Genomic DNA, 16,286 nt, shown 5'->3' on the forward strand with positions numbered 1-16,286 from the left:
AACAAGAAGAATATTCAATAGAGTTCATATGGGGTTATGAAATGTAAAATATTTATCATCTGGTTCTTCATATAAAAACTGTGATGATTCCTGCAGAAGGACAGGACAGAATCTACGTACAAATTATCACAACTATCCAGGTCGTACATGTTACCCTCTCATGAGTCCATTTTATCCTACTTTGTTGGCCAATGAGTCATATATGGAAAACATAATGTGTAGTTAAAGTACACTCTAAATGATTTTATGGCCAGGGAGTAGTATAGGGCAATGGGGGGGGGGAAGGAGAAACAGCAGCATTGATATTGTTCTGACTTAAAAAGAATCAGCTTTAAGAATATTAAAGCCAGTTTCCCAGAAAATATCATACATCAGCTGGAGATGATTGCTGGAAAGGAAGTATCATTAAGCATTCAACAGAAAATCCTATAAGGAATTAAATTTTGAATACTTCAGAGTAAAAGTGCCTTTCAAGAAGACTTTCCAACCACAGGTGGCACCAAGTGTTCATTTCACAAGTAAATGTCCATCCTTCATTTTCATTCTTGTCACACACAACTCTAGACCAACAACTGAATTGAAAGCCTTGAGTAGAAGGCTGGTGAGTTACCTGATTTCTTATTCTCATGGCCTCACAGGGCCTAACAATGATTAGCCATTTATTTAGACACTTGAAATTACCTCAAATAATATAGAGAAATATAGATTTTCACTTTAATATAAGGCTAAAGAGTAATTTCTCATATCTAAAGGTAAGGACATAAATTAATAAAGTTACCCATTTTCATACTTTAGAAAATTCATCTTGGTGTTCCTGTACACATGTTTACCTTCTAAAGCATTTCAGTCATTAGTATTTCACAAGGAAAAGCTTTTCTTCTTCCTTGACAATATCCCTTTTTGCCTATAAACTTTTGTCATCGTTGAAGAAGTTTTACAATGCTACAATGAATTCCATGCTGTACTGGTTTTCTTACCATTGTAAGGGCCAAGTGAATTTAGGGGAAAAAAAGCATACTGCTTCAACTCTTTTTATCTAATATTTTGTAGATACAACATAGTTCAAGCAAAATCTGACAACATACATTTGTTCATACACCGAGTACAAAACCATCCTTCCTAAGAACCAGTCTTCAAGGTTTTTGATTTCTAGTATTTACCTTTCACATACACGTACTCACTCATAAATTATGCAACTATTTGATGTAGATCAGTGATGGCCGAATACAAATGTCATAAAGAAACACACTATAAAGCACTATAATTAGAAAAATGGCCACTGTGAACATCTGGACTGAGAACTCTAAATGTGAAAAGGCTGATATGTTTTACAAAAGTTTTTTTTTCCTATGCATGTCCAGATTTCAATTGATATGATCTGAAACCATTGATCTGAAATTGGCTAATTAAAGATAGACCCAAATATGTTGTCCATATTAAATACACAAGTAGAATAATAGTTATTTCTCAACCTTTGTTACAAAAAAAACATTGTTATATCAATGTATATTATTATATATCAATATAACAGCATCAATGTTAGTTTCCTTTACAGATACTCAGCAATTCCGATATCTGAATTTAGTATAAGAGTGGTCAATATAAAGAAATGTTTTTAAATCTAACATATCAAATGTTATTGGACAAGAAAATAACTATATATTTAAAACACTGCCAAAAATGTCTTGAGTAGGTATGGATTTCATGTTTAAAATTAAGTAAGCAGAAAAAATATACTTTATTTTTAATTTACTCACATATGATTTCTAATTTGAGGCCTTAGTCTGCCGAAGTCCCTAATCTCTATGAATTGAAGGGCCCAGCTTTTCCACAAACTCAAGGCGGTGTCTACTTTCTGGGCAGGGTGGATATTCAAAATATCTAAGGTAATTGTGGTAGAGACACTGACCATTCCCAGCAGATGCCCCGTCAGCCAGGGTAGGGGCTGGTTGGCAAACACATGTTCTGCTGCACTGAGGCGGCCCTGCTGGGGATCAGCTAGTTCTAGAGGCAAGAATTCAGCCTTCCAGGGGTAGTAGAATATATGTCATCTACCCAATTTGACATTTCTTTGAGGTTAAGTCTCTCTGGGCTTTAGTTTTGACCACCCAGATCCTTGCTCCCACTCCATACCACAAATCCTCTCCTGTCTGATTCCTGTACTCACCTCGCTCTTGAGAACAAAGGGACACCTTAGTTCTTTATTCTTCACCAGCACAAAGGGAACTCCTGTCCAGGCAGGCTATCCAGTCATTGTTTTCTCAACTGCTTTTGCATCGTGCCGAGGACACAGTTCCATGACGTATCCCCTTCAACCTGCTTTCCTGGTTACGGATACCACAAATACAACTCATGTCTCTGTGATATTTGTTTTTTCTTCCACCAGGAATGTGTTGGGAGGATCAGGACATAAATGGAATACTCTAGTACCAAAGCTCAGAAATGTAACCTTTTATTGTGATCATGCTATGAGAATCCTTCCAGCTAATGATGAAATAACTCCTAGATGACACTTAAATAGGAGAGGTTAAAGCTTAAAAAGCATTCATATATATATATGGCCCAATTTATACATATGTGTGTGTGATTCTATACATATGAATGATGATTCCATATATATGGAATCATATTTTATATAATTACAGGCCAGGGCATTTATTATTGTTGTCTTTTCACATTACTGTGCCATCTATACTCATACTCATAATATTGAGATTTATTACCATTTTTAAACAATTATATTAAGATAAAACTCACATACAATTCACCCCCTTTAGTATGTAAAATTCAATTATTTCTAAATATATTAACAAAGTACTGCAAGCATAACTGCAATCCCACTTCAGAATGTTTGATCCACCAAAAATAGACCCAATACTCGTTAGCAGTCATCCCTCATTGCCTTCTACTATACCAATCTTCTATTTTCTACAGCTATATATTTGCCAATTTGGGGTCTTTCATATGAAGAAAATCATAAAATGCATGGTCTTCTACGGCTGGCTCCTCTTCCTTAGCATAATGTGTTCCAGGTTCATCCATGAAGCCTGTATGAGTACTTCGTTCTTTTTTATTGCCAAATAATATTCCTCTGTGTGGATTTACCACATTAGATTTATACATGAGAGGCTTTTTTCCTTATTAATCTATTTTTCCTCTTATTATGCCTAGGAATCCTTTCTATGCTATGCAGAGCCTTGCAAAGTATTTTTTTTTTCAGAATAAAACTGGTAAAATTAGTAAAAATTACAAATGTAGTAAACCAGTAAAACCTCTTCCTGTGGAAGAAGTGACCTGTTCAAAGAGAAGCAATTAATGCAAATATACAAGTGCCCACATGTTGAGAAATTTAAAAAGCACTAGCAAACAAGGCATATTAATAAGGATTGCCTGTGCTAATGGCAAGATGTACATCAAAATCTATATTGGTTCTGTCTACAAGTTATGTGAACATGTATATAAAAATGAAAAACAGAACCAATAATTGTGTTTAATAATGTGTCCTGTCCTATGATATTAATAGAAATAATAAGAGAGCTAAAGCTTGATTACTGTTCCTTCTACGTACTCCTCTGTCTCAAAATGCATGAGCAAAAATTTTGGAGAGGGTCTTATTCCCTTTTAGTGCTGTGAATTAAAGACTTATATTCTTCTTCAAGTCATTTTTTTTCTAGCAGTAACACAGTCACTTTGAAAAATTAACCTTGCATTTTCTTCCCTTAACAAGGCAGTTCGCACTACAAAACTACACTTTATGCTTTCATTCACATAATCATTTTAAAGGAAACATAAATGAAAGGTCTCAAGTTTCTTAGTCTAGCTGAACAACAACAACAAAAGAATCAATTACAACCTCAGTTACCCATGAAAACAACTGACATTTAGTTTCACATGTAAGGTAAATCAGAATGGCATGGAAACCTTTCTACTCACAGGTCTCTAAAGACTCGTCTGAATCGTCAGGGCAGTCGGGGTCCCCGTCACACAGCCAACTCTGCGAGACACAAGTCACATGATCGTGGCAAAGAAATTCACCAGGATCACACGACTGCTGATCTGAAAATGAAAATGTTTTAAAATAAAATATGAATGATCTGAACATGAACAGAAGAGCAGTAAAAAGATGAAATATGAGTAAGCAATACATAAAACGCAATCGGACGGGATCCGCGCTCTCTGGGCAGCAGCAAAGCTCGACCAAATATTTGTCTTAATTTTAGCCACTTAGCTCAAGTACACCATTTTGACAGAATTGACGTTGATGTGGTCTCACACCATCTGTTCCGGAAATTGTTAGAAATTCTATTTGTGTTTATGACTTACAGACTTTGTCATATTGGATAAGGCATATAGATATCTCAATAAGCAGGTTTTATAGTTGGTGATCCAAAACAGAAGTTTTGAATACAGAAATTTTTATTCCTCCTTTGCTCCAAGAGAAGAAAAGTCTGAAAGAGTTAAAATATTGTACCTAAACTGTATCTTTGAGTATTCAGTTATTAATATCCCATCCTAACACCAGAACTTCATGTCTCTACATTAGTTAGACACCCAATCTCCTAATATTTTCTTCTCCTTTTTGCTATGACTTCCTAGGTGACAGCTTTCACTACTAACACAGCAAGTATAATAGTAAACTTCCATAAAGCTTTGTTTAACTTGGATTTGCTCCAAAACGTCCACTATTTTCCTTCTATTGTTTCAGAATATTTAAGATCTATAATCCTTTGTCAAGTCCTAATAAAGTCATCAGATGTTGTTTCTTTTCAATATACATACTTATATCCTGTAAAGACATCCAATAGCATATTTTGTTTTTATATTTTAATTGGAAAATAAATATTTCTTATAATTAATGACATTTGAGTGTGAAGGAGTGCTGGAAACCATTTAGCCATTTGATATCACACTTTTGCTATGTATATACAAAAATGATTCAAGTATTTAAAAACCATCAGTAAGCAGGTATTTCAATATATATCAAATAAAAATTCTAAATGATGTGAAAGTATTAGACTATTGCTTAATTGGCACTTTTACCCTAGCAATTAAAATATAATGGTTTATCTCCCACACAATAGTCTGATAAAATATGGTATATCTTTCCTTTCTCTTCCTCAATCTCTTTCCTCTCACCCCAACATAACTTTTGATAAATATATCTTACAAACACACAACACATCTTTAATCTACAGGCATGGGTAGACAATTATTTTTTCTACTTTTAAACTATAGATATTTCCTGAAAATTAATGTTATCCTATTATTTTTAATAAATGTACCATCAGCACCATACTCATCACCACTGCTATCATAATTATTGTTTATTTGCATTAAGCAGTTGTGTCCCCGAGCACACTCTGTATTCGGCCCTAGACTTGGTGCTATGGAATCTAAATGTATAGTCACAGTCTTTGCCTTCAAGGACCCGGCAGATTACCGTGCCCACAGACCAGCAGTACAAAAGTACTTCGTATACAAAAAGTGGCCAAATAAATGATAAAAAAATAGCTGCTAAAAGGAGAGACTACAGGTAGAGACAGATAGAGACAAATTCGAAGCATAGTTTGAGGATGTAAGCATAACTTGTAAGATGGGTAGGATATCAATAAATGGAGAGTAGTCCTGACAAGGGGCAGTGTAAACAAAATCGCTAAGGCAGCGGATACTACAATGCATTTGATACAAATAAAAGTTTTTTCTTTCTTTTTACTAAAATTAATATGACATTCATGTTATAAGACCTGAGAGTGATATCCATTTGAATAAAAGGTCCTGTGCTCAGCAAAGTAAGAAACACTGAGGAGGACAGAGTGGCTGGAAAAAGTGAAGGGAAGAAGAAATGAAGTGAGGGATTTTGGGAATTTGGGCTTGAGAGCGTCAGATGAAAGCTGTGCGTTTTGTTAAAAATAGAGGGGGAAAACCACTGGATGGTTCTGAGTAGAGAGACATGCTCTAATTTACTTTTGTAAAGGCTTACTCTGGCTCCTGTGTTGAGCATAGAATACAGTGAACTGAAGGTGGAAGCAGGGAGATCAGCTAGGATGTTACTGCAGTAATAGGTGGGACGGGATGGTTGTATGGGTATATGTGTTGGTGAAAGGGACTTTCACAGGAGTGTTTGATGAGAAAACTGAAGTCAAATACCTTGTTCACCATTCCATTACATGTCAGAATCTTGAATTCAAATCTCTGACCCCAAATGTAAGCTTTTCCAATGGTTTTTGGAATACCCTGAGTATGAGGTACTTGGGAGACAATCAAGAATACGTATGCATTAGGTAGTGATACATTTAAGCCTGAAATTCAGGAGAATGATCAAAACTAGAACTGCAAAGCAGAACTGAAGCTGTAAGAAAACAATTAAAACATGAGAATAGATGCAGCTGAAATTAAAGTGAGGTATGGTGGGGGGAGCGGAGGAGGAGGGGAAGGGGGGGAGAGAGAATTAAGCATAGGTCCAGCAAGCAGACAGAGAAGACAACGTTTAGCCAGAAATACAAAAGGAAGAGGGCGAGAGGAAAGAAATTTATTAAATCCATGTGAAATTTAAATAATTGGATTGAGGAAGGGGATAACTAGTGACAAAATCTGGGTATGATGAGCTCTGAAAAGATGGCACAGACTTGCAAGCTGAGGGACAGCTGCCACTGAAGAAAGAAGGAGACCGGAGGCCCAAGAAGGAGGTGAAAGCGAAGGCCTTTACTACGAAAAACCCACGGGACTGGGATAAGAACCTGATACTGGAAGCAAAAAAAAAAAAAAAAAAACCCACAGAAAAATGAAATAGATAAATTATTAGCTGGTAGGGATGAAAGTTAAGGAATTCTTACATGGTTGGGTTTTCTCACAGAACTAAAATGCAAGACTTGAAATTTGAGGAAGTACAAAGGGAAAGAATTGGAAAGATTTAGAGTAATTGCTATGGGAAATTAAAAAGGAATCAACTAAGAATTTGAGGAAATCACTTTTTCTAAAGGCAAAAAACAGATCCAGTTAAGATTGAAAGGTATATATTCTAGAGTTGAGTATTTTACTCATTTTGTTTTGTATTAGTGTCTACATTAGGCCATAACCCCATCCTCATAGGTATGCATGTGTATGTGGACATAGATACTAATTCATGATAATTCAAAAATAACTTTTTTCCCCAGAAGTAAGATAGACCTAAGGGAATTTATCTAATGAGCCTGTAAGTTTGCAAACTCCAATTTTTAAAACAATTAGTACTGTTGCAATTTTGGGGCAGCTTTGTATTATTCCTCTAAGAAATAGCCATTAAGAATAGCCTCCGACAACCCACCTACTTATTTTCAATCAGAGATTCCATTTCAAGGTCAGTTTTTGAAAGCATTGATTATAGGATTCAAATAAGTGAATTTTCAGTATTTCAAGGAGATTATTTTAAAATATATTCACTGGACTGAGTTCCTTGATTCAGAAAGTAAATATGTTGTTTGTATGTGTATATTCCATTTATCCTGTTTTATGTTTCATGCTATACTTCTGAGATAGCCAAACTAATCCTATTTTAAATGTCTTCCTATTGTGTGAAACATGGTGTTATACACTGTAATTAGCAAGAAGCTTATGAGAAAGGGCAGGCAGTTTCACTTACATCCCCAAGGAAGAAGATCAAAGCTAGTACAATGTCTACTTCTTTGTAATAGACTTTTGTGATCAAAAGACATGACAAGATTAGGGCAACTGTAACTTACAGAGTTTACTGAATTTGGATTCATTCTGCCACGAGAAAAGCTTAGTGTGAAAACCCTGCTGCACTTACAGGAAAACATCTAATTACTTATTTTAATAAAATTTTATAATATTATTTTAGAAGTAGGATACAGATAGACTTAGCTAATAGAAAATATGTATGAGTAGCCACAGCCCAGCTAACTTACCTTTTCTCATTTTAATATTATGATGAACTGCTAACTTTGATATTTAAGAAAATAACTGTCAAAATCAAATACTACAACTAATATCTGTCAAGATTAGTCTTGAATAATTATGCAGCCTCCAGCTCCTTGAGTATTTCACCATAATTAATTTATAATAGTGTTATACCATCTCCCTTAAAAGTTGACTTCCTATTTAGATATTAGTGAGAGTGTTAGTTTATCAACAAATTAAACTGCCTACTAATACATAACGGGACACTACAGGGACACTTAAAAGAAATATAAATAATGAACCCCAGTACTTAATTACAAATTAAGGTTTAAGGAGGGACAGTCCCATTTAACATCTAAATTCCTGAGGAGTCTGATATCGATCCTAGCTAAGTTAAAAATGGATACAACCTTTTGCAGCAGCTAAGCATTAGGGAAATTTTATGACAGGTTTCCAGAACTTAGTAAACATCAACAATATTTATTTATTAGATCTGTAGCTCATTGTTAAGCATAGGATGGTTCATTATAATATACCATTTATAGCTGTTAAAAGAAAAATATGGTTATATTCCCTTTCTTCTCATATGGCAGGCAATGAATGATTATCAGAACAGAATTCTTATAGAGACCTACATAGTGTATTACCAATTCATCTTCATATTTTAATAAATCTCATATAAAATTTTAAAAATGATGTTAGTTATCAAGTATCAGGAAGTACCTTATTTTTTTTCCTCACATTCTCCTACACCAAAGAAATGCAAAGTAGACAAAGAATAAATTCCTCAGAATTTCGTTTAAGTTGTTTTTCATAATCTGGTTACAGATGTTCTGCTCCCATACTTTCTTTTGCTATTCTTTCACCATCAAAACTTTGAGTTCTCCATACTGTTCTATTCACTTTCCCTAAAAATATCATTTCTATGTCTTTAGTGCTTATTCCTTTGCTTGGAATATCATTTCCCCTACTACAACGTTGTAGTCCTTTTCTAAATTCCAATGACATTTATCTCCTTTAATTTAAACTTCCCCCACTAACTTTTTCTTTCTCCATCACTGGTTCCATCACCCTCTACTCAAACCACCCATGAGATCCTACTGCATTTTACTCTGTGCGTTATAGCTGCTAGACAAAAAGTTCCTAGAGTGCATAGTGTTCTGTCCTGGATCTCATATTTGCTCCTAATCAGCTAATTCCAATGAAAAAAAGAACAAATTTTATAAAGAGAATTATACAGTATTTTAAAAAGAGAAGAGAAAGAAAAGACAAAGAAGTAAACAGTGTTTTGCATTTTATTATCAGAATAATGAATTGCTTTGTTTAGTTAATCAATAAAATAAAGCTAAGTTCTCCCATGGTTAAAATAAAATACTCTGAGTAGTGAAGATTATACCACATAAAATTAAAGCATCCATGAACACTAAAAATCATACTCGAGGGAGATTCAATGTTATTCCCCAGAGTCTCTTAAAGACTATACTGAAAATTACACTTTTACAATAGCTGGTTGTATGATGGTAACTTTGCCAAATATGTTATAGGTGATATTTTTTAAAAGACAATTCCTTTAGGAATATATTCATTGTAAGTGTAAGATTAAATTAAGTTCATAATTTTAAGTCCATGTTTCATAGGAATACAAAATATATTTGGATTATACACATTTTGGGAGACTGGTATGGGATAAGGTAGGTAAAATATGGTCAATACTAGTGGTTACATTTTACCAAGGAATATGAGGTCTGTCCGGAAAAAGTCCAACCATTGTTAATATAATAGGAATGGTTTGCATGACATCAATGTAACCTGGCAGCCAAGGAGAGCGGACTGGGAAGTGCATGCAGGAACAGTGATGACTTCACTGTACTAGTCAGTGGGGGCGGTACAGGGCATTGAGTGAGCATGTGCACTGCATGGCCATCACATTAAAATGACTGAGTAGTGCAATGAATCTCTATCACATTTTGCATTAAGCTTGAACATTCCTCCATGGAAACTATTTGAATGGTTCAGAAGGCTGCAGCTATGGATAACTGGTGATTGGCAGCTTCATCACAATGATGTGCCTGCTCATGCAGAGTTTTTGGCAAAATATCAAATCACCCAGATGACTCAGCTCCCCTACAGCCCAGATTTGGGCCCCTGTGACTTCTAGCTTTTCCTAAAACTAAAATCACCTTTGAAAGGAAAGACATTTCAGACTGTCGATGAGATTCAAAAAATTATGACTGGGCAGCTGATGGTGATTGGGAGAATTGTGTGAGGTCCCAAAGCACCTACTTGGAAGGGGACTAATTTGTCATTGTCCTATGTACAGTGTTTCTTGTATCTTTTATCTTCTTCAGTAAACGTCTCTATTTTTCATATTAGTTGGCTGGATACTTTCTGGACAGACCTTGTCTATGTCCATAAATGCATGATTTATTGAAAAATAACTCTTATTATATAAGATAGATTATAATTTGTGATATAGTTTATCTATATTAAATTAATCCTTATTAAAAAACTTGCCCGGGCTTAAATTAGAGGAGTATTAGTAATGAACAGTATTCATATTTCAATGGTAATATGATTTTTACTTAATAATTCCTACTGTCATGCTGAATCATTAATGTCAATTTAGAAAGCTAATTACTCAAACAATAGACGTATGTGTTCCCATACTCACATATTATGTGCACGTGATTAAGAGAGACTAGTGAAATGTCTGAATGAGAGCCCTGTGATGGACTGGATAGCAGCAACCCCCAAATGCCCACATCCTGACTCCCAGAGCCTGAGGATATAGACACAGTAAAAGGGACTGTGAAGATGTGATGAATTAAGAATCTAGAGACTGGGACACTAGCCTAGATTATTCAGATGAGCTCAAAGCAACTACAAGGGCACTTAGAAGAGGGAAATGAGACAGGAGAGAATAAGACATGAACACAGAAGCAAAAGGTGGTGTGTTCTGAGGATGGTGCCAAGAACCAAGGAATGTGGGCAGCATCTCAAAGCTGGAAAAGGCAAGAACATGAATTCTCACTTAGAACCTCCAAAAGAACTCAGTCGCGTGGACACTAGGCTTCTGACCTCTCGAATGGCAAGATAAAAAAGCATGTGTTGCTTTAAGCCACTACATGTTTGACTGTCTATTACAACACAATACTCAACTAATACCAGACCCCATTGCACGACCCACACACCATTATGAGTCTGATTAAACGATCAGGAAACAAGCAAGCTGCTAGTGATTTTACCACTAATTTAAACGGCTTTTTCTCCTAAATGGTTTTCTGTTAGTTTCAACATGATCTACTTAAATGAAATGTCTTTTTATTTCTCCTTGATGTCAAATGACAGTCAAAATACATCTGCATAGGACTGAAGCCAGCAATAACGGCTAGCAGCACATAACAGGATTTTATTTTAAAAATAAAACATCATAAATGCTCAAATAAGTGACATCCTTGAGTGGGAAATATATGAACTGAGAAATAAGTGTGTGTGTGTATTCTCATGAGATGAGAAAGTGCAAAAATGGGATATCTTTCTATTATGAGAAAGTTGTAATTAATTGTATATTTTATGCTTCCTATTGGTTACTGAATTTACAATCATTCCATGCCTTATTAGCCATCCAAGTTTTTAGTGCTGCACATGACAGACTGTACTTACAAAAAAATCTTACGTAAAACTAAGACCATATTGAAAATTTTAAAAAGTACATTTTCCCCAATAAGAAGTTTTGCTCATTTATCATTTCTATCATAATGAACAAATGAAAAGTATCTCTGTAAACATTTCAAATCCAATTTGACATTTAATTTTCAAGAAGAAAGTCAGTTTTTTCCTTGACCATTTAAATATCGATAGGTTCTTATTTTATTCAGGCAGTGATATGGAAAATTATAAAGCACTCAGCACAGATCTGTTTGAAACTTCTTATTTACCAAGAAAAAAACTTAAATTACCAGGATAAAAACCTGTTCTTTATTTAGCAAGAGACAAAAGATATATTTTTAGTGGAATAAAACTGGTATATTCAATATTGTTGACTAGAGTTTTTGTTATCATTGGACTAATTCCTTGCAGTTCGGTGTTCTTTTCTAAAATTTCAGTAGAAATGTTCTATTTCCTTTTTTATCTGCCCTTTCTCAAAAGCTCACTGAACTGCATCTTCAGAGTTATTCCATATACCACATTGTTAAGAAAGAAAAAATTGGCAGGTCTCCTTCTTAAATTTAAAAGAAAAAGCCTAAATTATTGACATTTCTTTGCAAGTTCTAGTCCCTAAATTCTATATGATCTTCATCCAATCTTGCAGGAGTTAGCAAAATCCACATCTGTTTTCTCACCTCTAAGCTTAGTGAGATGTGAAGCAGATGGTTAGACTTTGGCTCTTTCAGGGATAATATAAGATCTATTCTTTATGTTGTGTTTTAATCATTAATGGCTTTTCAAAGGCTACAATTTTACTTATCTCAAGTCCCTACTTTGTTTACAATCATGTTGAGTATGTGCTACTATAGAGTATCTGGAAATGGAGCAGCCCATGCTGTGGACAGCTGAAGTAGGAGGTCATAATGGGAATAGAGGGAAATATTTTTAGTCACCTACCCAGCAGCTATTTTTCACTCTTTTGGAAAAATCCTACTTCCCACTACAGAGGCGGGGAAAGCCAGATGCTTGCCTTCCCTGTCTGTCTTGCAGCTAGGGCATGGACCCTAACATTGACTAAGGATGACTGAGGTATAGAGTCTGCTAGGACTCCCCTGGGAAATGTATTCTTTCCATACACAAACACACACACAAAGACTTGAGAGGAGGAGCTCTCTTGCATCACTTTAGGCAGGGCAGTTGAAGTCTGGAGCAACCACGGACATGTTAGGAGCATGAGAATAAATAAGGCTGAGGATGAGGGCCAACACAGTGAGGATGGCAAAGTGGAAATACTCTCAGCACCAGGGTTTTGCATGAGATTGTGGGTTATTCTGAGGTGCCTCTGAACCACATCCCACTAATCTCTGGACATTGTGTTACTTTATACAATAACAATCCTTATCACTTTGCCATGGTATGTTGGGTAATATCATTTCCAATAAAAAGTAACTGATACAGGTATCAGTTCCCCAGAAAAGGTGTTTTTAAAAATTATTTTAATAAAAGAATGCAAGATTGCCAAGCTGGCCAGGTGGGGGATAGCAATCTAAACAAAAGGAAGCTCACATAGGGAAAACATGGCATATTAATGGTACACCAAGTTATTGACATAGCTGAAGTTTAGTTTATGTTTCAAAGATTGACTAGAAAGTAGATTGAATATTTACATTGTTTAGTTTGAATATAACCAATATTTTAATATGCTCTTCATAACCATTCATTAAGAGTTCCTGCTTTCCGTTATTTTAAGTTGCTAGATTTTGTGAATACATTTTTGTAGGTAATAATAAAATAATACTACTAATGGTAGCAAATGTTGAATTTTCACTATGTGCTATATGCTAAATTAAAAGGTGAAAAATTTGTGCATTCTGACAGAGTATACATGCTAAATTAAATAATTTGTGTATTCCATTTAATACCCATAAAAATCTATTACTTGCATCTTATAAATCAGATAAGAGATTCTTTAGAAAGTTTAATGACTTCATTAATAGTACCCAACTGTAAAGTGGCAAAATCAGCACAGAAATACTCATCTGACTGATACAGAGCCTGCTCACATAACCACTAATTGAATTTTCTCACAAATGGAGAATTGCTGACATTTTGAGCACAATGATTTTTGCATTGAGAATATATTTAGCAACACTGACCTCTAGGTATTAAATGCCAGCTGTACCTTCAAGTCATTATAACCCCAAATATCCCACAATATATGCATGTGTACTACCGACATTGTACTAACAAAACCTCCTTGGAAATCACATAAACAGTATCCCCCCTACTTTAAACTGCTCATATTTTGCATGGCCCTCATTCTTCCAAATTAGGTCTCAAATTGTCCTTCTCAAGTCTTTCTGATCTGCTGGCTGATACCTAAAATTCCATATTTGACTCTCAGAGCTATAAAAGAGCATATCTGTCAGTTAACATCATAGAGGACAAAGGTCCTAGCTAGGTGGGCTTGTGAATTTGGGTTATGGTGAAATATGAATGCAAGTTCAAAGGTTTACCTAAACATAAATGTAAGTAACACAGGTTATTAAGTACTTCTCTACAGTAGACACATGTCATGAGAATTTAAATTAATCTTCATAAAAGTAATTACTATTGTATCAAAGAAAAGGTCTAATGTAATACTTTAACATTAATAGGAAATTAGAAAAGGTAGATATGGAGGCCTAAAGAAGTATGAAGTAAGCCTCATAACACTTTCAGGAAGAGACATAAATGCACATATTTTTTCATAGTACAGCAATGCTTGTTCTTCTTTCCCCCACAATTCAGACATTATTGAGAAACAGTATAATTTAACCTAACAAATAATGTTACCATAGTATGTATTAGAGTATAATTATTTTCTGTATTTCAAGATCTGATGATATTTTAACTGCATAGGTTATATTTAATTAAATTATAAGAAAATAGATAGTAATCAAAAAGGTTTTAAAAAGCACATCTTTTGAAGTTCACCACTTATGGACAATAATGATTGCACTTTAAAGCATTGTTATAGGCTTTTCTATGTAGAAAAGATACATAGAAACCTGTTTTTTTGAAGTATTCAATATATCGCTCTGTACATTGTCTTCATTTTTTTACTCAAAAATATTTTCTGCCTCACCAGAAAATCTATTGGTAAGTCTAATTACATAAAATAAATTTAACAAGAACATGGTAGAACATTATATAAAATTTCTACATATTTTAAAGTTTTAAAAAAGGGAACATGTCTTAATGTTAAAAATGAGTAATAGTTAAGTTGAAAGTGGCAATAAACAACTCTGTATATAATCTTTGGTCATTTGTCTTATTATTTAAAAAATACTTAATGAAGTGAGATTTCACAAACAAACTGGTTTTTGTTTTTATTTTTTAAATTTTTAATTATTTTTATTGATTTACACTATTACAGATGTCCCTATTCCCCTTCCCTTGCCTTTGCCATCTCTCCCAACCCCCCTTCCCTCTGACATATTGTTTTTTAGAACTTTGGATGAAACTAGAAAAATTGGCCTCCAAACAGTGTCAAAATTTATACTTCAACCTCACTTTTATCCCACACCCTAACCGTAAGGCCTGCAAGCTTAGTGGCTGCCATATAAATGATTGCCACAGGGGTAATGATACTGTGCATACTGTGCACAGAAATGTAGTTGGGAGAGCATTACGCACAGCAAAACATGGTAATTCCTGGTTTCTGGTTAGGATCTCTGAACAGAGTAACAGTCAGAATTTTATGAACCTCCTCAGGTTATCTATAAGTTCTTTGAAGTTTGAGAAACTCTAGCCCAGAATATCTGTGCTTCCTTGTTAATATTGAACCATATCTTTATGTAAGTCAAACTATAATTTAAAGGGTTTGACATTTTCATCATATTCTAAGCATTTGTCATCAGCTCCCACTAGATGCATATCCAAGTGTTATGAGTTCCAGTTTATCACTGTTTAGTGGACATTCTTTAAAGAAAATAATATAAAATTACAAATGCAAAATTAGGTATGAAAATGGAAATTTATTTAAAATGTGAACGAAGTAAACACACATCACAACTTTTAAAAAGCTTAGAAATACATGAACTATCAATTAATTCAAAAAATAATGCAATCCAAGATGGGAACAGAGTAGATAGAAGCTACACTAACCCTCTCTCAGGACCATATTGAAATTATAACTAAATTATAGGAAAATAACCCTGAATAACCAACTGAAGACTACCTGGAGAGAAGCCGTATAACCAAAGACTTACAGAAGAAACCTCACAACCACCTCAACATTGGCAGGAAGTGAAGAGTTGTGAGGTCTCACTGGACTTCAATGGGTGGCAGCTGAGTTCCAGAGGGATATTTCAGTGGCCAGGAGAATTATCCCTAGGGTCTAAACCCCAAGCTGAGCTCCATAGCTTAGAACACCAGAACTAGGAAAGGAACACAAGTAATATCTGGCTGTGAGAAGTAGTAGGGTTTCTGTCCACCAGGGTAGATGACTAGAGACGCAGACAGCCTCTTAAGGTCCAACACACAGAATTCCATTTGTAGCCACTTACCCTGGGCTTTGGCAGAGGGAGGGCAGAAGAGAGTCTGAGGTCAGTGGCTCTGGGAAGAGAGCTGAAAGTCAGCCACCATGATCCATATGCTCAGTCATTCCCAACACTACAGAAGTCATCTTTTTGGACAGAGAACTACCCTCCATGCAGTATCAGTCTGTGGGGAAGCAGTAGCCCCACCCACAGGAATCT

General features: G+C 34.9%; 1 protein-coding gene across 1 annotated transcript in view; it reads right to left on the reverse strand.

Moving 5' to 3' along the window:
- LRP1B (LDL receptor related protein 1B) overlaps nt 1–16,286 on the reverse strand; it is a 1,720,016-nt gene that overhangs the window by 1,404,498 nt on the left and 299,232 nt on the right. The window contains exon 3 of the mRNA XM_053919407.2: nt 3,934–4,056. Within this exon, the coding sequence (XP_053775382.1) occupies nt 3,934–4,056 (123 nt within the window). The remainder of the gene's footprint in view (nt 1–3,933; nt 4,057–16,286) is intronic.

Source organism: Desmodus rotundus, chromosome 2 (genome assembly GCF_022682495.2).
Source record: "Desmodus rotundus isolate HL8 chromosome 2, HLdesRot8A.1, whole genome shotgun sequence".
In the NCBI taxonomy this organism is placed as follows: domain Eukaryota; kingdom Metazoa; phylum Chordata; class Mammalia; order Chiroptera; family Phyllostomidae; genus Desmodus; species Desmodus rotundus.